General features: G+C 41.5%; 1 protein-coding gene across 2 annotated transcripts in view; it reads right to left on the bottom strand.

Annotated features, from left to right (window-relative positions):
* cntn1a (contactin 1a) overlaps positions 1-26,814 on the bottom strand; it is a 226,875-nt gene that overhangs the window by 107,854 nt on the left and 92,207 nt on the right. Inside the window, exons 1-2 of one of the 2 annotated variants that reach the window (XM_060914627.1) lie at positions 25,097-25,161; positions 2,937-3,058 (exon numbers count right to left, since the gene is read on the bottom strand). In XM_060914627.1, coding sequence (XP_060770610.1) covers positions 2,937-2,991 — 55 coding nt within the window. In that variant the 5' untranslated portion in view covers positions 2,992-3,058; positions 25,097-25,161. Of the gene's footprint in view, positions 1-2,936; positions 3,059-25,096; positions 25,162-26,814 lie in introns of those variants that run through there. The other variant, XM_060914626.1, reaches the window with a different exon arrangement.

Raw genomic sequence — 26,814 nt, 5'->3', positions numbered from 1 at the left:
ATTAAAAGGAGAAAAATGGGGGACAATCCCCCAAAAAGAACGAGCGCTCTGAGAGCACAATACCCCCCACTGGCAACTATGCCATAACTCTGGTAAAATGCGACTGAATTGAACAAAACTGCAATATGCGTATTACCGACATATCTTGTCAAGTTTCGTGAAATTCCTCCAAAAATTGTTAGAGGAGTTGATTTCAGAAGGTGAGTACCCTTCCATAGGTGGATGGATGGACAGACGGACATCACCACGACATAATCCCCCTTCAGGCCTTTCGGCCAGCGGGGGATAATAAAAATTGTGAGAGAAGTTGATTTCAGAAAGCAAGCGCACCTTGATGAAATTGCCAAAGTACAAGTTTGTTAATAATCAAGGGCATAACTCTGGTAAAATTTGCTCAAATTAAACAAAATTTCAATAGGTGTATAACGGTCATATACCAAAGCCTTTTGCCAAGTTTGGTGAAATTCCTCCACAAATTCTGAGAGGAGCTGATTTCAGAAGAACGTACACCCTCATGAAATTGTCAAAGTACACGTTATTTAATTAAGGATCAAAACTCTGGTAAAATTTTCACAAACGAAATTGAATCGCAATATGTGTATTACCGTCATATAACAAGGCCTTTTGCCAAGCTTCAAGAAATTCATCCAAAAATTATGAGAGGAGCTGATGTCAGAAGGCAAGCACACCTTCATGAAATTGTGAAAGTACTAGGTTGTTAATCAAGGGCCACAACTCTGGTAAAATGTGACTGAATTGAACAAAATAACAACATGCGTACTATCGACATATAACAATGCCTCTTGCCAAGTTTCATGAAATTCCTCTAAAAGTTGTGAGAGGAGTTGATTTCAGAAGGAAAACACACACTCGTGAAATTGTCAAATTATAGTTTTGTTAATCAAGGGCTGGAACTCTGGGAAAATGTAACCCAATTTAACGAAATTACAATATGCATAGTACTGACATATAATAAAGAATCCTGCCAAGTTTCGTGAAATTCCTCCAAAAATTGAGAGGAGTTGATTTCAGAAGGTGAGCACCCTTCCCGAGACGGATGGACGGAAATCGCCACGACATAATCTCCCTTCGGGTCTTTCGGCCAGCGAGGTATAAAAATTAAGGCCAAATTAAAAAAATAGTGTGTTTCCGGTAACCCGACCGACCGAGAATTTTTGTGGCGAAATTGCCGACCGTAAAGTTTTTATTACAAATTTCCCTCGATATTTTAGTGTAAGCGGCGTTAGTTTGTCCTAATTTTTTGTTTCAACGCATTCAAGTTGTGAAAGAAACGATAAAAAGTAAAATGTTTCGCCACTTCTATCAGCCCTCCTGCATAAACATGGAAGCGCACTTGTATACTGAAGGAGGAAGGCAAAACTGAGCCGAGCCGCCATTTTGAATCCTCATTCAAGGCTGTAATGCAAATTGCTTCCTCTTCAGTATACAAGTGCACTTCCATGGCAGGGAAAAACACTACATTTTGCCGCCTATGTAGTCCCCTATTTATACAAATAGGAGTCATTCAGGATTCAGCCATGTTTTTGCTCGACCCAAGTTCTACAGTAGGCTAGGCCGTCTGCTTTTAATGGAAGTAGCCTAGCCTAGGACATTATTTTCACGTTATTTCTTGATAAGGTGTTTTCACGTTATTACATGAAAATATCATGAAATAACGTAATAATTTCATATCATGAAATTACGTGATGTTATGTTATTACATGATAAATATATTGTAAAAACGTGATAACTTTGTTAACAATATCTCATCTCATCTCATCTCATCTCATCATCTCTAGCCGCTTTATCCTTCTACAGGGTCGCAGGCAAGCTGGAGCCTATCCCAGCTGACTACGGGCGAAAGGCGGGGTACACCCTGGACAAGTCGCCAGGTCATCACAGGGCTGACACATAGACACAGACAACCATTCACACCTATGGTCAATTTAGAGTCACCAGTTAACCTAACCTGCATGTCTTTGGACTGTGGGGGAAACCGGAGCACCCGGAGGAAACCCACGCAGACACGGGGAGAACATGCAAACTCCACACAGAAAGGTCCTCGCCGGCCCCGGGGCTCGAACCCAGGACCTTCTTGCTGTGAGGCAACAGCGCTAACCACTACACTACCGTGCTGCCCTTGTTAACAATATCTTTTCATGTAATTACTTGATTCTAAGCCAATTTTTTTGAGTGTGGCAGCAACACGCTTCCGTAGATCATAACTCGAACTCTTGCGATATTTTTTTTTATTCGTTTAAAGATTTAAAACACTTTTATTTTATTATGATGTGTGGTATAAAGGATTCTGTGCCAAAATACTATTTTGTAAGATGTTTACTTGTGTTAATTTTTTCGAACAAAATAAAAAAAAAATTAAGAAAAAAAAACTTTTCCCTACATACCGACCTTATTTTAGTATTTCATGTTACCTGAAACACACTATCTTTTTTTTTTTGGCCTAACCAATTCCCTTTGCTCAGTTTGATGCTAGATGTTTTCCTAAATACGTTCAGATAAAAGCAAAACTCAGTTATCAAACTCATATAAAGACACAGGTGCCATCCTTGCTATAACAGACCCTGAGAGCAGCTGAAACTAGCCGGCTTCATCTAAAATACAGATAATGCAGCTGTATCTCATGAGCCCGGGAGATGCCCCCTGGTCGGGATACTCTCTGATGCTCTGACTTTGGCTCAGTGAGCGTAGCTTTCTTCTGGCCGGATATGAAATTGCTGCTTCTAATCAGCTGGATCATCTCTTGATGGACTAATGTGAGAAGACAGCCATATTCTAATCTCGGTGCAATTACCCAGAGCTACCGCGCTAGGAGCTCACTGCTGTGATGAATATAGAGGGAGAATTAGGAAAAGAGCGAGGAATGAGAGCTGGAGGGGAGGGGAAAAGAAGAACAAACAACACTGAGGAATACTCACGACTGGAGGAGAGTGCGAGGGACAGAGTGAGCAGAAGAGGCGTGAGATGAGACATGGTTCTGGGGTGAAGGTGGTCCAAGATAAGGCTTACTGTGGACGCTGTTGTGGCATTAGCAGGGTTCCTAAAAGCGAAGAGATAAACATATTAATGCGAGCAAGAAGCAAAGCAGACATATCCTGGAGACGAATGTAAAATTCTGAACTAATGCACCATGCAACAGCATCTTGCTCAAAGCATTAAGAGCGCAATGCTGGTGATGAATTGAAAAGCCATTCTTATGCATTCCTTATTCATCATATTCAGTACTTTGCAGTGAAATGAAACTTACTCTTCTGAAAACAAAACGCTTCTATATTCATTTGCTTTAGTTTAAAGATTTTACAACCAGTATCAAAGTTAACACATAAGCAGGAAACAAGACTTTTCTGCACACCCAAGATGTGCATAGGCCACCTGAAGCAAAACTAATTTTTAGAAATAAAACCTGACATTTTGACACAGAGGTGAGTGGCATGCTGAGGCAATAGTTACAAATTTTTTGGCAACAAATGCTATGGGGACCGTAAAGGGAAATAAATGTTCCTGAATCACAATCTGAGACTGACATGGTCAGTAGGCACAGGGGGAGTCAGAGTGACAAACAACATATGTTTTAAAAATAATGACGCAAGTGAGTCAAGAAACAACTGAAGCCACAGACATTGTTTAAATGGTAAGCCATTTTACAGTGGGAATACAATGTATAAATGTGAATCACCATCAACTGCATAATGCTGAAGAGAAGGCATCTTCTTAAACAAGATATACAAACACTGTGCTTGAACATGAGGTTGCTCATAAGTGCCTTTGGTACCAGTGAACCTTACGCCAAGGAGGGTTCTCCTGATTCAGTTCCCCGGGAGGTGTAGGAGAAGGGCTGTGACAAAAGCAGTTGCAGAAGCAAAATCCAGGCATGGGAGGAGTTTGGAGAGACCATGAAAAAAACAAAAAACAAACAAGAGTGCTCTGAGAGCACAATATCCCCCGCAGGCAACTATGCCATCACTCTGGTAAAATGCAACCAAATTGAATGAAATTGCAATATGCGTATTACCAACATATAACAAAGAATCCTGCCAAGTTTAGTGAAATTCCTCCAAAAATTGTGAAAGGAGATGATTTCAGAAGGTGAGTACCCTTCCCGGGACGGACGGATAGATGGATGGAAATCACCACAACATAATCCCCCTTCAGGCCTTTCAGACAGCAGGGGATAAACACTTTCGAGTGGCCCCAAAGATCTTCTGGCAAACCTTTCAACACCTCAGGAAAGGGAGGCAAGCTCCTCCACAAACTCTGATGAGCAAGTGCTGAGGAGCATTCAGTACTGACTAGGGATATAGCTGAGCAATTGAAGGAGCACTTTGAGAAACTCCTTAACCTAACAGGTATGCCTTACTTTGGGGGAGCCAGTGCCAGAAACCTCTGGTGCTTTGGAGTCACGGTGGCTACAGAGGAGGCTCAGTTTCAGCCAGAGATGTCGAATGCACTGGACAAGGTTGGGGTGGTGTGGTTGGCATGACTTCAATGTGGCATGGAGACTTTATGCAGTGCCTGTGGACTGACAAACTGGAATAATGGTCTTGTTTTCTTTTTCTTTTTTTTAAAGGGGACCAGAGGGTGCATTCCAATTATAAGGGAATCACCTCAGCATCACAGGAAAGGACTACGCCTGGGTTATAGAAAGGAGATGTCCTATATTTGAACCAAAGATTCAGGAGGAACAATGCAGGAAGAACATTGGACCAGCTTTTTAACTCTTTCACAGCTTTGCGAGGGGCCATGGGATACCCTTATCCAGTCTACATATGTTTTGTCGATTTGGAGAACACCTATTATCTTGTGCCTCAACATTTGGTGTGGGAGGTATTGCAGGAGTACGGGGTATCTGGGTCACTACTTTGTGGTCTCTGTATGAGCACGCTAAGAGATGCATCTACATTCTTGTCATTAAGTCAAAACTGGAAGTGACTCCATGAAGAGTGGATCTTGTCTCCATTCCTGATCATGATTTTCATGGAAAAGATATCAAGACGTAGTCAAGGTTTAAGAGATATCCGGCATGGAGGTATAGAGGTAACATTTGTGTTATTTGCAGGTGATCTCTTGACACCATCCAGAGTAGACCACTGTCATGCACTCAAATGTTTTGCTGCTGAATGTGAAGCAGCAGGAATGAAAACCATCACTTCCAAGTCTGATCTCATAGTTCCCTCCCAGAAAAAGGCTCCCTTCAGGGGAAGGGAGAGACCTTACCTCCCAGTGGATCTTATTCATTCCACTCATGAGTGATGGAAAAAAAAAGAGCTTGAGATTGACAATCGGATCAGGTCAGCAGCTGCAACAGTGTTACAGTCTCTGTACCGTCATGGAACTGCGGTGATGAATCAGATTTTGGGCAAAGCTCCCTGTTTGCCAGTCAATCTACATGCCTATCCTGATCACAAGCTGTGGGTAGTAACTGAAAGAATAAAGTCTCTAGTATTAGCATCAAAGAAATTAACATCAAAGAAAGTCTTATAATCATGATATATTCCTCTGTGCTATGGATTACATTTAAACGGAAATTTCTTTTGGAAGTTGGATGCTCATGAAGCCCAACTAATGAGATTAGACGCGATTGTTTACAGCTGTTGGATCGAGAAACCCACATGTCATGGCATTTTACACACACACACACACACACGCACGCACGTAATGGCTTAGCTTTGCAGCTGGACCAAGACACACAGTGGGGATTTCATCTGCACACTGATAGTTTCCTAGCAACAACCCTCAAAAGGAGCAGTTGTATTTTCTCGGCCTCGATTAGTGACAATGAATTAGTCTATACAAATTGGCATTTGGCAGCCCACTGTTGAAAGATGCTATGATCTACAGGGTACTAGGGTCATCTAGTCAATGATTTTACTAAAGCAAACAATACACCATCATACAGCCATGAAACAGTGACAATGACGCGCGCGCACATATTTCTGCCTTCTATTTGCAACCAATAAAAATATGGCACATAAAATCTGTGTGGTTTAAGTTTACATACTGCTACATCATGTCTGTATGGTTTCATTTAAATTAAACCTGTTAAGCTTAATGATATAAATAAATGTGTGTGTGTGTGTGTGTGTGTGTGTGTGTGTGTGTGTGTGTGTGTGTGTGTGTGTGTAAAATCACACAGACAGGTGAACATATTAGTGCCCTTAGTTTACGGTCATATTAATGCAATTTAGTTACATAACTGCAGTTTCTCTCTGATGCTATAAATAATAAAAGAAATATAAATAAAAGAAATAAAAAATAAGTTATCAAAAATGTCAACATTTTACTCACAGACATAGGTTTTCAAAGCCTGAAAAGTACTAAGGAACAAGTTTTGGCTGTGCTGTGACACAACACTAGATATTTGTAACTACAGTGAGACGAAAGATCTAAACCTAAATGCAAAGCACAATAATATGTGTCCATTAGAGGCACATTAGGACTACGAACAATAAGTCAGCACACAGGGCATCATCTGTATTCATGGATTTCCTTCACTACAGAGTGACAGATGTACATTGTATTTTGCTTAAACAGCAGTTTGACTAGAAATAAAGCAGTTATCAGACTTGAGCACCAGTGTGTAGTCTTGTCAAAATGAGTAGTTATGCGCCACTGGGCCTCTCTCTGAGCCACAAAAAATGGCCTTTACCACATTTTATCATCAGCAGACTCAGGCTACATCCACACGACAACGGCAACGAGATTTCTTTTTTAGTGGGTAAAAAAAATATCGCGTCCACATGGGCAACGGATCAGTAAAATATCAGGTACATATGGCAACGCAACGCAACGCTTGCTGAAAACGATGCAATACACATGCCACACCTCTACGTGCGCTGTAAGACGGTCCCATCGGAGACACCAGAACAATAGAAGAAGTAGGACGCATGCGCATAAACCCCTTCTTCTACCTGGCGTGAAGCACTCACAGGAACAAACACACAACAACAACAAGAAGATGGCTGCAACTACGCGGGGAAAAACCCGACTCTCTTGTCTGCTAAACTTAGCAGCAACTGCAGCACTGAAACTACTACTACTCTGGGGTCCGCCATTGTTGCTGTTGTTGTTACGAATGATGCGAGCGAGAGTGCTGCTTGTTCTAGTCATGTGGTTGCGACGTCATCGTACACAAATCCATTCTACTCATCCAGACGACTTCGCAACAGCGCCGTTGCCAGATTTTTCCACTCTGGAAACCGTTCTCAAAAAATATCGTTTTGGGGCACCCAAAACGCCGGTGCCGTGTGGACGCCAGGCCGAAACGATAAAAAATTTTATCGGATTCACCTGAATCCGTTGCCGTGTGGACAGGGCCTCAGTAACACCATCACCGGCAAGCCTAGGACCAACTGTCCCCCACAGCAGACTATTCAATATTACATCAGAGTGAGTAGATTGTTTCACTCTCTTTATGTTCAGTAAGCATCATCTTACAGATAGACATAATGAAGAAATGGTAAATTAGTAAAGCTAGTCAGATACCATCTCCATATAAAGATAACTACTTCAGGGTTCTCCGGAAAATCTGAAGTAGCTAAAGAAAAAGTAGTCGGCGGATCTGGAATTTGCAGCAGCAAAGCCACCTGGGGGGGTCTGGGGGTATGCCCCGCAGAAAATTTTTAAATTTACATGCCTTCTGGTGGCTTCTGGTGCATTCTCAGCTCACAAATTACTAACCACTTCCCTGTAAAATACTTGCAAAGTATGTATGAAATTTCCCTCCAGATGTGTGTGTGCTTGGCTTTCTCAGTTCCCCTCTGCAGTACGCTGCCTGGCTCTGTAACATAACTACATGGTGTAACACACTACGGCATGGTCCGGCTCAGCCAGTCAGAGCACAAGAATCAATCAACAAATATGGCATCATTTCCGGTCATGTTAGACCCGAATCGAAGTCAATTTCATGGTGGAATAATTGGATTTGCAGCAAATTGTGGGCAGCGGAGACGATATAAACCGCTTGAACATTGAAAGACAAGTTTTTATTTTTTTTCTGGGATCGAGTAGCCAGCGCAGACCCTCTGTATGGGCAGAGAAAACTGCCGGTCACTGGTGCTTGTGCATATCTCTGCTACTTGCTTTAGTCATATCTGAAAACCAAGCATAGGAGTTCTCTGATGATACAGCCATCGTTGGATGTGTATCAGAGGGGGACGATCTGGAATACAGAGAGGTCATCACGAACTTTGTCGCCTGGTGCGAACTGAACCACCTGCGCATCAACGCCAGCAAGACAAAGGAGGTGGTGATCGATTTCAGAAGGACGGTTTTCCAAATTGCACCAGTGAACATCCAGGGTTTGGACATCGAGATCGTGGAGGAGTACAAATACCTGGGTGTTCACCTCAACAACAAACTGGACTGGACTAACAACACAGATGTCCTGTACAAGAAGGGCCAAAGTCGTCTCCACCTGTTGAGAAGACTGAGGTCTTTTGGTGTGTGCAGGACACTGCTTAGGACTTTTTATGACTCTGTGGTGGCATCAGCGATTTTCTACGCTGTGGTCTGCTGGGGCTGTGGAAGTTCAGAGAGGGACAGGAAGAAACTTAATAAACTGGTCAGAAGGGCTGGCTCAGTCTTGGACTGTCCTCTGGACTCCATTGAGGAGGTGGGTGAGAGGAGAATGTTAACCAAGCTGACATCAATCATGGATAACCCCGCTCACCCCCTACATGAGGCTGTGGGGGCTTTAAGCAGCTCTTTTAGTAGTAGACTGCTACACCCATGGTGTAAGAAGGAGAGATACCGCAGGTCATTCATACCTACTGCTGTCAGACTGTATAACACCCACAACTTGTAACGTAGCACCAATAACCTGTTTGTCGTTATATTTGCACTACTTCACCACTACTACCTCTGCCATCTCTCATCAATGCAATTTTTATGTGCAATAATATAGGCCCTAACCTATTTTTATGCATACTTATATTTATATATATATATAATTTATGTATATATGTGTGAATATATACAGAGTCTACCTGTAATGTGCAATTTTTCCGAGCCTCTCAATAAGGCAATTTTTCTATACTTTTTCACGGTAGATAACGCAAATAGCCCTCTGTATTTAATCCTTCGTTTGTCTAATTTTTATTTCAGTTTTATTTTGTTATCTGTTTGACATTTTCTTGCTATTGTAACACATGAATTTCCCCGATGTGGGATGAATAAAGTGAATCTAATCTAATATTTTCACCTGGAGAACCTCCGCTTGCCATGCTATGGTCAGTGTCACTGAGATCCTATTTTGTCTCCATTCTGATGTTTGGTAAACATAAACTGAACCTCTTGATCTGTATGTGTATACTTTTATAGACTGTACCATCATTGACTGGAACAGAAAAGGCCTTTAAAGGTTTAGATATAATGAGTAAAAAGAAAAAAAAATATGATGTTTTTTCTTGGAAATGTAATTTAGTAGAGCATTCAATTTCAGTACTACTCAACACCCCAACATAATACATCAGCACAGTAATGAAGTACAATTACAAGTATTTTCCACTCCTGCTAATTATTAATCAAGCATTGATCAGTAGCAAGCAGCAATGCTCAGTACAGACACAAACATGATTTTCCAGATTATCTATTTAGTGGAGCCTCCATTCTGTTAAGGAGGATGTGCTAGATGTACTTCTGTGCTGTATCTTCATCTAAATAAATGGATTTCCATAGAGTTGGGAAAGGCGAGCATCCCAACAGAGCTACTAAATGATTCCATTACAGAGGAGTGCCTGGACCTCTGGTATCCAACTATTAGAGTGAAGCCAGCCCAGAGGGAACACAACACCTGCAATACTAAAAGGCTAACTTAATACTGCTGTATTTGAGAAGCCTTCAGGAACAGAAATGAAAGGCAAAACCAACCAAGTAACAGCAATCGTTCTGAAACATTGAGCTTTTTTGCAGAATTGCGTGATTATGATAGAAGTGCTATTTATGATTTGGCATTCTGTTGACCTTGGCCAAATTGTAAAAGTGCACACTACCTAGTCTTGATCTGTCAGGCTGGCTAATTACCTCGCTCGCTGACTCCATTGCGGGCGAGGTATTGGAATCAGTGCGATTTGTTTGTTTGTTTGTTTGTTTGTTTGTTTGTTTGTGTGTCTGTCTGTTAACAATTTAGTGTCTAGACGGTTGCACCGATTGACTTCAAATTTTCAGGGTAGGTGGGAAATAGTCTGTAGATTACCTGATTAAATTTTGGGGGTAATCAGGTCAAGATGAAGGTCAAGGTCACCAGAAAGGTCAACCTTTCAGTCAAAATAACATATTTTCCATTATAACTCAAAAACGTTTGCCGATAGACAGAGGTTTACTATTATGAGCATATAGGAACTCCCATATGGCCTTTCATTTGGCACCATCATCTTTGACCCTGAGTGACCCTGAAATGTCAAACTCAAGCTCATGGATTTTCAAAGGGCTGTAACTTGAAAATGGTTGATGGTAGACAGATATTTATCATTATCAACTTATAGGAAGTGTCATATGGGCTTTCATTTGGCACTATGACATTTGACCTTGAGTGACCCTGAAAGGTCAAACTGAAGGTCATGGGTTTTCATAGGACTATAACCTGACAGCTGACGATTGAGGAAATATTACCATTATCAACACATAGGTATAAAATAAGTGCTGCCAGGCGAGGTTTGTTTTGCCTGGCAACACTTGTTTGTCTTTTAAGTTTGTCTTTAAAAACCTCAAACAATAACTACCGTATTTTCCGGACTATACGTCGCTCCGGAGTTTAAGTCGCATCAGCCAAAAAGTGCATTATGAAGACAAAAAAACCATATATACGTCGCACCGGACTACAAGTCGCACTTTTTTGAAGGGTTATTCTATCCATAGAATCTGTGATTCTATCTGATAAGCGGCGCGTGGTTACTGCGCGACTGCATTGTTTATTTAATAAACGAACAGCTGAGCAGTGATAACGCGCCCTTTGCCCTGTAAGTAGCCTAGTCTGATTATTTTAAATATCTACTACTATCTTTAATACTATCACTATCGTTATTACTAATAGCCTATATTATTATTATAACTAATATTAGTAGCCTATTACTGATGCATTAATCAGTTTGCTTTTAGAATATTTTTACCGGTAGGGCTTATTATCGCCCCATGGCTCTTTCATCTTTGTTATTAAAGCTGTAGCCATCATCGAGGAGTGTAATTCTTCATTTTTGTCGAATTTTATTTCATCAAATCAGAGGTCAAGTAGGCTATAGGTATATCATCTCCAAAGACAGGTACGGTAGTAAAAACAACCGTCTAGTGAAAAAAACAACAACCGCTCAGAGAAAAAAACAGGCAGAAAGTGCGCCTGCCAGTTAACGTCATATCAGATAAAAACATTAACCCTTTGGTGACTGACCCCTTGAAAATGGTTCCTCCAGGAACGATGACGTTTCAGTTGTCAAGACAACGGAAAAACTAAAATACAAAAACAGAAAGATACGTCACAATGCTCTTGTGCACAAAACAAAATGCTCTTGTATTTGTATTTGTATTTTAGTTTTTCCGTTGTCTTGACAACTGAAACGTCATGGTTCCTGGAGGAACCATTTTCAAGGGGTCAGTCACCAAAGGGTTTAAACGTTATTCAGACCATTAACACCATAACATCAGAGACGAAGAATAAAGTTCATCTTGGAAGGAGAGTTATTTTTAAAAATGCAAAACAAAATCATTTATAATAGCCCAGAGAAAAACTGGCTGAATATGTACCATAACATCAAGTTATTCAATAGCCTATAGGCCTAAAATCAGGGCTTAATTTGAGCCGGAACATGACGGAACAAGATCCGTAACCTCCGTTGTCAGATCCGGCAGCTATTTTCATTTCATTCGGTGTTCCGGCAGCTATTTAAATGGATCAGATCACCTCCGTGACCATCACAAAGGGAAAAAATCAAACAAATTCATCTCATTATCTGTAGCCGCTTTATCCTTCTACAGGGTCGCAGGCAAGCTGGAGCCTATCCCAGCTGACTACAGGCGAAAGGCGGGGCACACCCTGGACAAGTCACCAGGTCATCACAGGGCTGACACATAGACACAGACAACCATTCACACCTACAGTCAATTTAGAGTCACCAGTTAACCTAACCTGCATGTCTTTGGACTGTGGGGGAAACCAGAGCACCCGGAGGAAACCCACGCGGACACGGGGAGAACATGCAAACTCCACACAGAAAGGCCCTCGCCGGCCACGGGGCTCGAACCCAGGACCTTCTTGCTGTGAGGCGACAGTGCTAACCACTACACCACCATGCCGCCCCCAAACAAATTAAATAAGTAAATAAAAATTTGTTTAGTGTTCGGTTTTAATTTTGATATCTGTTGTTGATTTCTCTCCTATGACATCCACAAAATCTATGCGAAAGGGGAAGGGGGGTGGGGGGGGGACATGGGGTGTATACTTCCGCTCAATAGAACACCGGGTTTTTTGTAGCCGTTAGCTTGCGCTGTGGAAAAAATGGCAAAAAAACAAGAAAGCTTACTAAAATGTTTAAAATGAATTCTCCAACTTGTTTTGTAAACCCTTTATTTCTTAACTATTACTTGAATTGATTGCACTTATGTTTGCTGGCACTGCTTTTAATGAGCAGGAGAAAAACAGGGAGAGCTTGGAACATGACCGCAGGTCGGAATCGAGCCCGGGTCCCCAGATTTATGGTATGGCACCTTACCCACCTGAGCCACGAAATCCTGCTGGCAGTGCTTTTAAATCCCCTACTTAAATCCTTAAAATGAGTCATTTAACTCATGTCTTGTGTGATCTGATCTCCAATGGTGAAATAAACCGGTTGTGATATGAGTACAGTCTGTTATTTTAGAAGAAAAATTTAATATATAGCCTAATAAAAAATAATATTTTATAACATAATATCACGACATATTACTGTCTGTAACTGTTCGTCACTAAAGCGTTTTCTAAGATCATAATGTCTGATATTATTATTATTTTTTTTTACAGACACAATAAGCGCGTGTGCGTAAAGTTATAGTAAACCACCCCCCGCCTTTTTTTTTTTTGAGTCACCGGACCCACCCACCTCCTGCGTTCCGGGACCTCCCACTTCACAAATTAAGCACTGCCTAAAATCAGGGGCGCCTGCAGGGTTGAACTGTAAGGTATGCACTAGCGGTGTAATCCCCCCCCCCCCCCAAAAAAAAAACGCTTGCGTGCTGCAGTTTCTATGAAGAGTCGATCTATAGGCTTATACACAAAACAACGATAGAACTTTAACTTGAAATTGAACAATAGCCTTCCATGAACACAGGCTGATATTTGAACAACATATGTGAACTACACACGACAATAAACAATAAACTCTTTATAGCCTCGATTAGAATCTAGTGAACTTGCTCAGCACTACCGCACGCACGAGTACACACAGACCTACACCACAAGCGCAGTCCTGTCCCCAGCCCACCAAGCGCTAGGTAAAGGCGCACCCAATCACCGAGCAAAATTGTGCCTATTTAAAGTTAATTCGTCTTCTACCTGTAGCGTCGAACTGCCTCATAATCTCTTCGCTGTCAATCTCCATATCAAAATGAATGTTCATGAGCGCAAGCCCAGTGAGCCTTGTATCACTCATGGTATTGAGGTATTTCACTCACGTGACCAAGTCATGTGATGCTGCCATTTTGGACGGCACGGCTCGAATCAGTTTGAATGCGAGGAAGGCGACAAACGAAAAACATAAAAGAAAAAGGAGCGAGATACAGAAAACACCTTCACTATCCAGCGACGTAGGGCATTTACAGGGCGAGCAGAGGGAGAGGTATTTGCAAAAATTGAGGTTAGCAGGCTTAGAGAACGACGTTTACCTGCTTCCACCAGGATTGTTCACTGACGTACGGAAGTACACGAAGCCCTCGTCTTTACCTGACTTCGGCCCACATGATCTGTATACCTATGTCGTTAAAAACCCATCGCCATACACAGGTATTGATCTGAAAGCGTACAAGAGTTTGGATGCCTACAAATATTTTGTGTCAGGCTGGGTAACATGCCTACATCAGCGGGTCGTCCCTGGAGCCGGTGGTCGCCATCTGATTACAGCTAAGGTTTGTTCACATTTTCATTTACTTTCGGTCCTCAGGATAAACAAAATGTTATTAAATGTCATTGAAATAACTTCTTAGTCTGTTGAGACATGGCCCGTTATAAATTTGCTGTTACCAGGCAATGACTAAGAACTGTATTATTAGGGTCGGTGTAGTTGTAGCAGTGTATTAGCAACTAGCTGTTAGCACTAGCTAATGTCAACAACATCGTAGCTGGTATGTTACTGTAGCAATATTTACGTTCAGTCATTTGGATGACTGTTAAAACCTTTCAGTCTCAAGTTTTTCCTTTACTGGATTTACTAGTTTACTGAGCCATCGCGCGCTCTCCGGCCAAGCCGGGAGCCATCGCGCGCTCTCCGGCCAAGCCGGGAGCCATCGCGCGCTCTCCGGCCAAGCCGGGAGCCATCGCGCGCTCTCCGGCCAAGCCGGGAGCCATCGCGCGCTCGCCGGCCAAGCCGGGAGCCATCGCGCGCTCGCCGGCCAAGCCGGGAGCCATCGCGCGCTAGCTCAGTAAACTAGTAAATCCAGTAAAGGAAAAACTTGAGACTGAAAGGTTTTAACAGTCATCCAAATGACTGAACGTAAATATTGCTACAGTAACATACTAGCTACTGTTGTTGACATTAGCTAGCTTGCCGTCCAAAATGGTGGACACCGGGGCGTCACGTGACCCTGTGACGTCAGGTGAAATACCTCAAGTATGTTTTGAGACGTCTTACTGCATTGACCAATGAGCTTTCTCGGTCACGCACACCCCGCCCACTCCTGAAGCACACAAATGCGCCGGCACACACACGTCTCTCTCTCCCTCTCTTTCTCAAATTATGTTGCATTGCCAAAGCATTCAGGTAACAATTATAATTTAAAAAAAAATCTCTCTCTCCCCAAGGTACGCCTAGTGCGTACGGCCGTACGCCTGGCGGCGCCACTGCCTAAAATCATTACATAACTTATTTAAATAACTATAGGCCTATCATTAATAATAAAACACAGGTCAATCAAGTTTATCAAGCTGACGATTTCACTCCAAATCAGCAAATCCATTGAATTCCTCATCCTTGGTGTCGCTTCTGAACAACTCTGCCAACTCCAGCAGCAGACGAAGCGCCGTTTCCTCTTCTTCTGCGTGGCTGTCGTCAGACTCGGCATCAGCTCCAGTTATTCCACGGTGAAAAAAAAAAAAAACATATATACATCGCACCGGAGTATAAAGGCCTCTGCATGCTCTTGCGACAAGGCTTTCGCAGATAGCTTTTCGCAGACAGTTGTAATTTATTGTTGAGCGGGGAGTAATAGGCGTGCGCGATGTTATTCACCGCCACAACGCAAGGGGTCGCGAAATCGCTAGGAGTAGTTGGTGGGTGTGGTTAGTGGAGTGTTTATCCTCCGGTTACTTATAATGACTAGAACTTTTTTTTTTTATAATGACTAGAACTGGAGTCGTATAGATGTAAGTACTTCTTCAATCAACCGCTCTTCGTGCTGCTCCATCTTCGCTCGTGTTTTTAAAAATGCCGGTCGTGAAAACAAAACAAACCGGGAAAGTAGGGAAGCGGAAGTGCGTGTACAGCGGATGTAGAGTGGACCAATCAGAGCCCTCTTGTCTGCGGCGCTGTCTGCGAGGCTTCTGCGGCGGTCACAATTTTTGGGAGGTGCGCGCAGAGCGTCTGCGAAGGTGGGGGGGCTACGCAGACACTGTCTGCGACACCATCTGCGAGGACTGGGTTGTCAGCATAAATTGGCCTTAAGTCGCATGGCCAGCCGAACCATGAAAAAAAGTGCGACTTATAGTCCGAAAAATACGGTACTTCCTGCATACACAATGATATGCGGTAGGTATAATGCTGAATATTATGTATTTAATTGCATTTAAACAAAAATACACTTTTATTTTAGGTTTATTTTCTTGGTGTCACATGGTGTACATTTTCCAATTTCAGCACTGACTCAACTCTTATTGTGCTAAAACTACAGAATAAACCAATTTCACTTCAACCAGCAATGCTGTTTTAACTGCAACATATGCAGGTAGTAGTAACTGAAACACTGCAAAAAAAAAAAAAAATGCTAGGAGCTGGTTATTGAGTGGGTGAAAAAACTGAGGTGTTCAGGACCTCAATTTTCAATTCCAAAGCTTGCAGCCAAGGTCCTGAAGAAACCTATAAATCCGCTACCACAGTGACTGCCAGCACTGGCCATTTACAAGAGACACTTTACGTGATAGCATTGGCCAGCAGACCACATCACTATCAGTACGGCCACAAATAAAGGCATGCATTCATGATGAAGTGTCCATCCAGACAGGAGAGCTAAACACTGTTTTCAATGAGGATCGACAGTGCTGCATGTCATGCCAACATTCATTATTCATAGTGCATGGGCCTCTAGACAAGACCGTGATCAGCATGCATTTGTCATGTATTAAAACAATTTAAGTGGTTATGGCTGGCATCTAATGAATACTGATTTTAGATAGTGTCTTGCAAAAGTATTCAAAAGTATTCAAAAGTATCTACCTTTTGCTGCAATTACAGCAGCTCTTGGGGTATGTCTCTATTAGCCACTGGGATTTTTGCCTATTCCTCAAGGCAAAACTGCTCCAGTTCCTTCAAGTTAGATGGGTTGCGTTGGTGTACAGCAATCTTCAAGTTATGTCACAGATTCTCAATTGGATTGAGGTCTGGGCTTTGACTAGGCCATTCCAAGACATTTAAATGTTTCCATTTAAACCACTCCAGTGTAGCTTTAGTAGTATGTTTAGGGTCATTGTCCTGCTAGACCGTGAACCTTCGTCCCAGTCTCAAACCTCTGGCTGACTCAAACAGGTTTTCCTCCAGAATTGCCCTGTATTTAGTGCCATCCATCTTTCCTTCAGTCCTGACCAGCTTTCCTGTCCCTGCAAATGAAAAACATCCCCACAGCATGATGCTGCCACCACCATGCTTCATCATAGGGATGGTGTTCTCAGAGTGTTGGGTTTGCGCCACACATGGCATTTCCCATGATGGCCAAAAGTTCAATTTTAGTCTAATTTGACCAGAGAATCTTCTTCCATGTGTCTGGGGAGTCTGTCACATGCTGTTGGACAAACTCCAAACGTGATTTTTTTTTTTAAGCAATGACTTTTTTTCTGGCCACTCTTCCATAAAGCCCCACTCTGAGGAGTGTACAGCTTAAGGTGAGCCTATGGGCAGATACTCCCATCTCCACTGTGGATCTTTGCAGCTCCTTCAGTGTTATCTTTGGTGTCTTTGTTGCATCTCTGATTAATGCCCTCCTTGCCCGGTCTGTGAGTTTTGGTGGACGGCCTTCTCTTGTCAGGTTTGTTGTAGTGGTGCCATATTATTTCCATTTTGCTATAATGGATTTAATGGTGCTCCCTGGGATATTCAAAGTTTGGGATTTTTTTATAACCCAACCCTGATCTATACTTCTCCACAACTTTGTCTCTGACCTGTTTGGAGGCTCCTCGGTTTTCATGTTGCTTGCTTAGTAGTGTTACAGAGTCAGGGTCCTTCCAGAACAGATTGATTTATACAGACATCATGGGACACTTTGATTGCACACAGGTGGATCTTAATCAACTAATTATGTGAATTATGAAGTGAATTGTTTGGACCAGCTCTTATTTAGGGGTTTCATACGAAAGGGGGTGAATACCTATGCACACTCCAGATTTCTGTTGGGTTTTTTTTTTCATCTTATTGTTTGTGTCACAATCAAACCACAATTTTCACCTTTAAATTTGTAGGCATGTTGTGTAAATCAAATGGTGCTAACCCTCCAAAAATCCCTTTTAATTCCATCTTGTAATGCAACAAAACAGGATAAACACCAAGGGGGATGAATACTTTTGCAAGACACTAGATAGATAGATAGATAGATAGATAGATAGATAGATAGATAGATAGATAGATAGATAGATAGATAGATAGATAAAATAACAAATTAAGGCAATTCAGATTCTTTCATACACTTATACAGTAAAGTAACTACAACCGTCATGAAGCAGACAGGAAATCAGTGTAGCAAGCAAACAAAAGGGCTCAGCAAATAATCAGAAATATGAGGCAAGCAAATGGTCAAGTGATCAGAAAACAGATATAAACTATAAAAGACTGGCTCTTGTCTTATCAAAACAGGCAAATAACAAAGACTCGACATCAACACCGGCACAATGCTGGAGAGCAAGACTTCGCAAAAGTAACACTGAGAGTTTGTGAGTTTGTATTATTTAAAGAGTCATGTGACTGCATACATATTCGTGTCATTAGTAATCAAATGACCATGACTGCATCCAAATTCTCAGTATGTAGGCCTACTGCCCAACCATAACTGTAGTATGTTCTGTGAGTATGCAAGCGAGTAGTAAGGACAATTTGGACGCACTCCACCACCGTCTTACCGGATGCTCACAGGTGATGTATAAACACACATGTGGCACAAAATAAACAAGATTAACTGTGAGCTACTGCTCACTTACATATACCCCCGCTCTCGCTTATATCAGAATGAAAGCAATCGAAGGAATAGGACACTTATTATGAATGTTGACTTCAACAAATAATGTACCCTGAAACAAGTAAGCAAAGAGCACTGTTCTCCCCAGGGATTTCAAATAGCGTCCTGGTAAACTGTCATTTTGAAATAGTATTTTGCTTCTTGAAACAGTGTCAAAATCCACCCTATATGTTTCGTAAATACATTCAGTCAGTAAACAGGAAGTTGATGTGTGACAGACCTGAAAATGGTACACATGGTATAGAACCCCAAGCTGAAGTTTGGTACCAAGTACCAAGTGGCTATGATTTGTGGCTGCTGAGAAAAAGGGTGTTTCGGACGGACAGAGGTAAAAATAAAAAAAAACAGTATCCCCCCCCCCCCCCCCCCCCCCCCCCTTCGGAGCAGGGGTATAATAATAATAATATATATATTTCTTGATAGAGATATCTGTTTGGCATGCTTGCAACTGATTTTAACCAGTTTGCTTGCTAATTGTTTTGGCTAGTTCCAGTTAAATAAACACTTGAAATCTGCTCTCTGAATTCATAAGGCTATCCTGATCAGTGATGTAATCCTTCATCACCCATTGACGTTACCCTGTCATACACAGATAGCTTGGCTTCGTAAATCATATCTTCCCAACATATAGCTACACCACACTCTTAGATCCCATGTTCCAATCACTTAGCTACAACACACTCTTGAATGTGGATACTCATGTTTGTTTTTCAATAAACTGAGAAACATCTCTGAACAGCTGTGTCAGTGAATGTTACTCCCGTATCTGTGAGGCAGAATCTCCTAGGCGGCAGAGGTCTACATTCCGAGATCATACTTTGTTAATTCAACCTTCAGTACAGACAAATCAAACCCTATTAATTTCTGCAGCAGCAGAAACATTTCAACTCTTCCTGATATATTTGTATGCTGCTGCAACAACCGGCTTCACTTTGGACAGACATCTTTCTCCTTTTCCTGGTTGAATTCTTCTTTTTTAGTTATTCAGAGGCTCCAGCTGAATTATGGGATAGCGCATTGTAGCATATTGTAGTACGTTTGCATCCTACAGATGTAGTAGATTATCCAGGTACTGTTTGCTTACTGTTAAATACCTGCTGAGTATTTGGACACCATGCATACCACTTTTTGTGTACGAATAGTATAGAAGTACGCATATTTGGATGTGGCCCATGAGTGGCGATAGGAGCTGGATCAGGAACTGTGATGAAGTCATGGCCTGAGGATGATGGGAGTTGAAATATATGCAACTTTGGGAGTTTTCTCTTATTCCTAGTTTCAGAGAAGTAATATGTCTGTAATAACTTCTTGCATATATCTGGCAAAATGAAAATGTCCAAGAAAATTCTTCTGACACTTAGGGCTGTCCCAAGTACCATTTTTGGGGGCTCTGGAGCTTCAGTAGTAATTAAAAGCAAATGTTCAAAGCGAGTTGGGGTGGTGGAGTTGGGGTGTTGAGCATGACTCAGGAAGGACTCAGTCAGACATTTGTCCGATCTCGACTGAGATGGATGGCACAGAAAATCTTTTCCAAAAGGTTTGGTGTGTTTTATGCATGCTTGTAATCCCAAAGAGTTTGGCTGAAAGAGGTCCTATCTATGAACTTTTTGACATAATAAAAGCTTGAGACAATTTTTCTGATCATGGATAAATTATAGGGCGGCACAGTGGTGTAGTGGTTAGCGCTGTCGCCTCACAGCAAGAAGGTTCTGGGTTCAAGCCCAGCAGCCAACAGGGGCCTTTCTGTGTGGAGTTTGCATGTTCTCACCGTGTCCGCGTGGGTTTCCTCTGGGTGCTCCGGTTTCCCCCACAGTCCAAAGACATGCAGGTTAGGCTAATTGGTGTTTGAAAACCGAATACCTACCCAATGAACGAATATCCAAATATTCAGATCCAGCCCTACTCATATTTAAGTTACATTTTGAGTAAAAGCTGAGAGCCATAACTTTGATCTCTTTAAACAGAACATAAAAAGGAAAATAAAAAAAGCTGTGACTGTGCAGCTCGAATCACTTTCTCTATATTTCCTGGCAGAATGTAGAAGAGTCTGATACTAAAGCTGTTCTCTGAATTGTAATGATGTGTGTGTGTGTGTGTGTGTGTGTGTGTGTGTGTGTGTGTGTGTGTGTGTGCGCGCATGTGTGTGTGCGCGCATGTGTGTGTGTGCGCATGTGTGCGCGGGTGTGTGTGCATGTGCGTGGGTGGGGGTGGGGGACCCTTTTGGTAAAATTAGTAGCAAATGCCCTTCCCCCTTATTTTTTATATCAGTCACCCAACCCCCAAACTATTAACAGTAAAGATCGATTTTAATAACGTTTACCTCAGCCAAATCTACAAAGAAAAACTGGGCATGAGGTGGGTGAATTCACCCTGGATGTCAGTCCATCGCAGGGCACCATGCATACAGACTAAGGCCAAGTTTACATTAGACCGTATCTGTCTCGTTTTCTTCGCGGATGCACTGTCCGTTTACATTAAACCGCCTGGAAACACCGGGAAATGGGAATCCGCCAGCGTCCACGTATTCAATCCAGATCGTGTCAGCTCCGGTGCTGTGTAAACATTGAGAATACACGGATACGCTGTGCTGAGCTCTAGCTGGCGTCGTCATTGGACAACGTCACTGTGACATCCACCTTCCTGATTCGCTGGCGTTGGTCATGTGACGCGACTGCTGAAAAACGGCGCAGACTTCCGCCTTGTATCACCTTTCATTAAAGAGTATAAAAATATGAAAATACTGCAAATACTGATGCAAATACTGCCCATTGTGTAGTTATGATTGTCTTTAGGCTTGCCATCCTTCCACTTGCAAGTGGTAAGTGATATGCGCTGGGATCACACACACAGCGGCTCAGTCCCGAATCACAGCTTGTTCACTTCACTCGCGTGCTCTGTGAGCTGCGCAGGGCCGGAGTGCGCACCCTCCAGAGGGCACTCGCTGTTCAGGGCGGAGTGATTTGGAGCGCAGGATGCCTGCGGAGCCGAGCGTATCCGTGTATTGGTGTTGCTGTGTGCACGCAAATCATGTATTGGTGTTGCTGTGTGCACACTAATCGTTTTAAAAACGTTAATCTGATGATCCGCTGATACGGTCTAATGTAAACATGGGCTAACACACAAGTGTAGCCAATCCACTTACAGTAGCTGCATGATTTTGGGAGGTGGGAGGAAATCAGGTGACCCGGGAAGAACATACGAAACTCCACACAGAGCTCAGAATCAAACCGGGGACCCCAGATCGCTACATGCTGACACTGTGCCACCCTATTGTTGTACAAAATACAAAATTGAATTCTTGTACATTTTACCTCAGGGATAAAACTGATGGCCAGTCCACAGCACTAAATATCTCCATGGACTTTGACAATGCGGCAAAAGCTTCATAATTTAGGCATTACTCTTCAGTTCATGCCTCAGTTCAATCATATCATGAACCACTGCTTACTATATCTAGTGTAGAGGTTTACGCATATATCACATACCGATACTTCTGGAATGAATCCAGTGAACGACTTAGAGAATGAATCCAACATTAAATTATGCCAAGACCAAACAGCATTTTAATGACCACAAATCACGTATTTTGAATTTATAAAAAGAGCCCTACGTATTATTTATTTTTATTTTTTTTATAGTGCCCATACAGGTAGAGGGGACAGGGGAAGCTCAGAGCTCTTACACTTCCTAGGAACGAGTGAGCTGCCAACTGTCCTAAATCCTCCCGCTCCATTGTGTCTCACACAAACGAGCAGTGCAGGATGGAAATACAACCCAAGCTAAGAAGAGAAGAGCTTAAGTCCTTGAAGAAAAAGACACCTATTGCTAGTCATCTTTATAAGCAGCTACTGTCTTGGTAGAGAGGGAATTTCCAATCTCCCAAACTTATAGCTCATGTCCAGTCTTTTTTTCTTTCACAACATTTTTCAGCTCAATCTAGTAATCACTGCGACAGGGAGCCAAGCCTTGAGAGACTGCACCTAAAGTGTTAGCACAGCTTTCGCAATCAGGCTGATGAAGCTAACACATCATCACTCTCAAACAGTTGTAATGCTTCAGTCCCCAAACGTAGCAAATCAGCCAAGCCATATTTTTTCTGTTCATATTTTTCTTCTTTAGTTTTGTCCATAAGCCAAAGGCTAATGTTGCTCATTAGCAAGGAGACCTTATGGATACTGGTTTCACATTATGCAAACTACCATTTGCAATTGTACATTTGTGGCAGATCACAGAATCCAGGGACACATGTCGGCCCGGGGGCATTTTGAGTTATTGACAGATTCAGAAAGTACAGTTTCTAAGCTTTCCAATGATGCCTTCCATGTGGAGATCTGACAATATTTGAAGAATGTGTGGCCTTTTGAAAGTGTATACTTCTTAAAACAGGAAAGGGAGAAAATCGCCCTCAAAGTTTTCCATCTCAGCTACTCTGTGTGTAGGGCGGGCACATAATGCTGCTCATTTGCATGACATTAAGGAAAGCCCTACCCCCTACGAGCTAGCACGATACTACTTTCATGTAAACAAAGATCACCACGTCAATTTTCCTTCCATGCAAAGTATGCCCAACACAATTATGAAGTGCAAAAATAAGTCCTAAAGTATACTTTAACGTTTTGTGGTTGAAAAATTACTCACACCGTTAGAAAGAAAGATAGCACGATGATGACACAACTAACACAACACTAGTTTCATGTAAAGCCTCGGTCACAACCGGCCGTACAGTACGTGCTCCTACAGCCGGCCTACACGCAAAAAACGCAAGAAACACACGGAGAGCGCGCATGAAACGCACGAGAGCGCGCGTGTGAAAAGCACGAGAGCGCGCGTGTGATGTGCTGATTTTCGAGCCGCAGACCGGCCACAGAGGTTCTTTGTCATGTCAAACAAACTCTACGGGCGCTTACGTTTTTTTTCAGGTTGCAAGACAAACTTACGGCCAACGCGCGTCTTTCTCCGTGAACAAAAAAAAAAAACCCGCAGCGATTTGGGAAACGCCAAAAATCACACGGCCAAAAAATCGCATGTCCGGTTGTGACCTAGGCTTAACCAAACCACAACACTCTCCGTTACATGCAAAAATAACCACACAGCCTTAGATTAATAAACTTACCCCATCAGAAAGAGAAACGGCGCCTTGCACACACCAATGCCTCCGATGGAATAATGTAGTCCTAGAACGGTCCGTGTATCATCCAATCATTCAAGTATTCCATTCAATCTGGAAAACGAGGTTGCGGTTTTTTTTGCTAGAAATGGTTATCTCCGATGTAAATACCGTGTGTCTGTTTGCTTCGCGGTGTTTCAGCTCCTCTGCGCTCTGTTTAGTAACTCATTCCATAGTGAAATTACACACCTGTATGCAGGTTAAGTAGCCATGAGCTCAACTCGGATCATACAGCTGATTCGCGGAAAAAAAAACAAATGACTTTAAATCATCATGTGAATGGCCCATATGGTAATTTACCCACACCCCCCAGCAGGCTACAGTCCTGACAAAAACGAGACAATTTGCAACAAAAAAATGTATGCTTTTCCAACAAAACAATCTATTATCTGAAATACTGATTGCATTCTTCAAGATCTCAACTTGCACATGATGGAAAAAAACAAAAATCACAAATTTCGAAAAAAAAATGCTTCTTTTGCGATTATCTCGGATTCGTTTCGGCCGATATGTGTCCCTGGATTCGGTGAGTGGTCACATTTGTCTCAAATGACTTTCCTTTGTAAGAAATATTGTTTGTTCATAAACATTAATCCATTCATCTTCTGTGACCACTACTTTACAATTCGATTTGAGATATTGGGTTCACAATTTGATTTTCCCAAGATATTTTTTGAAAAAATACTAAATGAGGAACTTTTTTTTCCCAAAAAATGCATTTATTTTCCTAATCTTCATTAACATAAATATCCCTTTGTTAAATTTAAGTAAAATTCATTTTATTTCATTTTCTTAATAACAACAATATTTTTTGTAGCTTGTAAACATTTGTAGCTTATTACTAGCATATTAACTAATATATTCCTTTTATTAAAAATAAAAAAGTTAATAACAAATAGGCCTTTTCTTCATGAACTTTTATAAACATTTGTACTACCTCCATTTTTCTTCTCTTTTCTTTAGCTTTCAGCAGTCTGTAAAAAGAGAACTCCAATTGAATTGTACAAATCACTTTAAAAATCAATCACACAACAGCTCTTTCCCATTTTAGATTTGTTTTTTTGTGTGTTTTCGTGCCATTAGAGCTGTGTGACTTCCACCTTGGGTGAAGTCCCGTGTATTTCCACCACTGTGCATTATTGCACCCTCTGCTGTCAAAACAATGCAATTACAGCTAGGAAAAACAAATATGACACAGCCTAATAATAATTACAATTCTTTTTTGTTTAATTTCATCAATTTGAATCGTCATAAATTTGTATCACGATTTATCATCACACAATACCGTATATTGTTACATACCTAATAACCACTTTATCCTGGTAAGAGTCTATACCAGGAATACTGGATACAAGGAAGGAACACAACCTCACAGACCCTGGGAGAACATGTAGCTCCAAATGGACAATAACCAGAGGTCAGGATTCAACCCCACACCCTGAAGCTGTATCTGCATTATTTGTAAGGAAAAGAACAGAAAAAGCCGATATTACACATAACACTGTTTCAAAGGACACTTTATCATTGTACCTTTTGTCCAATTTTATAGAAAGCTGTGCAAGTTCTTTCCTATATCTAGTGCTTGGTCCATGTGAATCAAATCCTGGTGCATGTGTCCTCTCAGTGTGGCTCATCTAGACAGGTGAGAAGAGTTCTCTGGCTCCAAGAAAACTCAAGCACTAATTACAGCAAGAGTACGACTTAATAGTGTCATAAACCGCATCATTAAGCCTGTTTGAGGTGAAATAATATTATAAACCAGTCAAATGTTTGGACACCCATGCTCATAGAAGAGTTTTCTTCATTTTTTAAATTTATTTTCTATTATTTTAGACTCATAATGATGAAATTAACAGCATGAAACACGTATGCAATTAGTGCATGCAGAGACCAAGAAAAGTGTCAAAGAAATCAAAACTAATTATCTAAAATGGATTAACTATAAATGAAATGTGTTTCTGATGAAGCTTTGCAATCGGTTTCAAAAGGGAGCTTCACCAGGAGTCTTTTATTAAACTTGCGTTTAAAAGTGCTTTCTTTTCCTAAGTTTTAAATATAAAGTTATTGGGGAAAACAGGTTTTTATTTAAAACTAGGTATTAAAATATATTTTGTTCAGAAATACATTAATACAAGGTCATCAACTTCTCTGTTGACATTTGTCTAATCCTTTACCCATAATGTACCTTCATTAAAAAAAAAACAACATTTTTTGGGGGGACCTCTTCTTTTATATCTGCGTCCCCATGTAAGAGATAATGTACAGCGAGCTGGTCATTACTGTGAAATAAACCCCAACAGGTGACGCAGGACCCTGACAATAAGCAGAGGGGCCTTAAATCACTGTGTGAAGGGGTTTATTTCACAAAAATGACCAACTCACTGTACATGATCCCACTAATATTACACAGCTACACACTAAAGAAATCAACACTTTGACACAAAATATTTATTTATTTTATTGCTTGTACTAATGACATGGTCTATAACAGTATGTTGTTCATAGCAACGGTTTGTTACGCAGAAATAACTGACTCTGATTGGTCAGTTACGACATTCTATGGTCAAAGTACTCAACAAAGCTGTGTAATAATAACGACTTATTAACCTCGCTTGCTCGGTCTTTATGGAAAAATATCAAACCTCAGTAAGCGAGGTTAATAAGGAGTTTATTATATTGCTTTTTTTATTTCTAAGATTAAAAAGACAATCATTATAGGCACAGGATCACCTTTACTTTTGGAGATATTTGAAAACGTCTAAGTTTTTACAGATGGACAGAAAAACATCCGGAAAAGTGACCGCTATGTCTCGCAAAACTGCTACGCAGGTGAGACAAAAATGGATTTCCAATTAATCTTTTTTTGTCATTTTGTTTGTTTTTTGCAACATTGAAAGCCGGCGCCTTGGAAATAAAGTCCGTAATCGCCCACGGGCATTATGGGAAAATACTGCCCGCCAAGGAACCAATCAGAGCGCACGATTTTATCAGAAGTAGCTCGTGCCATATCTCATCTCATC

This window comes from Neoarius graeffei, chromosome 2, assembly GCF_027579695.1.
Source record: "Neoarius graeffei isolate fNeoGra1 chromosome 2, fNeoGra1.pri, whole genome shotgun sequence".
NCBI lineage: Eukaryota > Metazoa > Chordata > Actinopteri > Siluriformes > Ariidae > Neoarius > Neoarius graeffei.
This window is presented reverse-complemented; position numbering and strand designations above follow the sequence as displayed.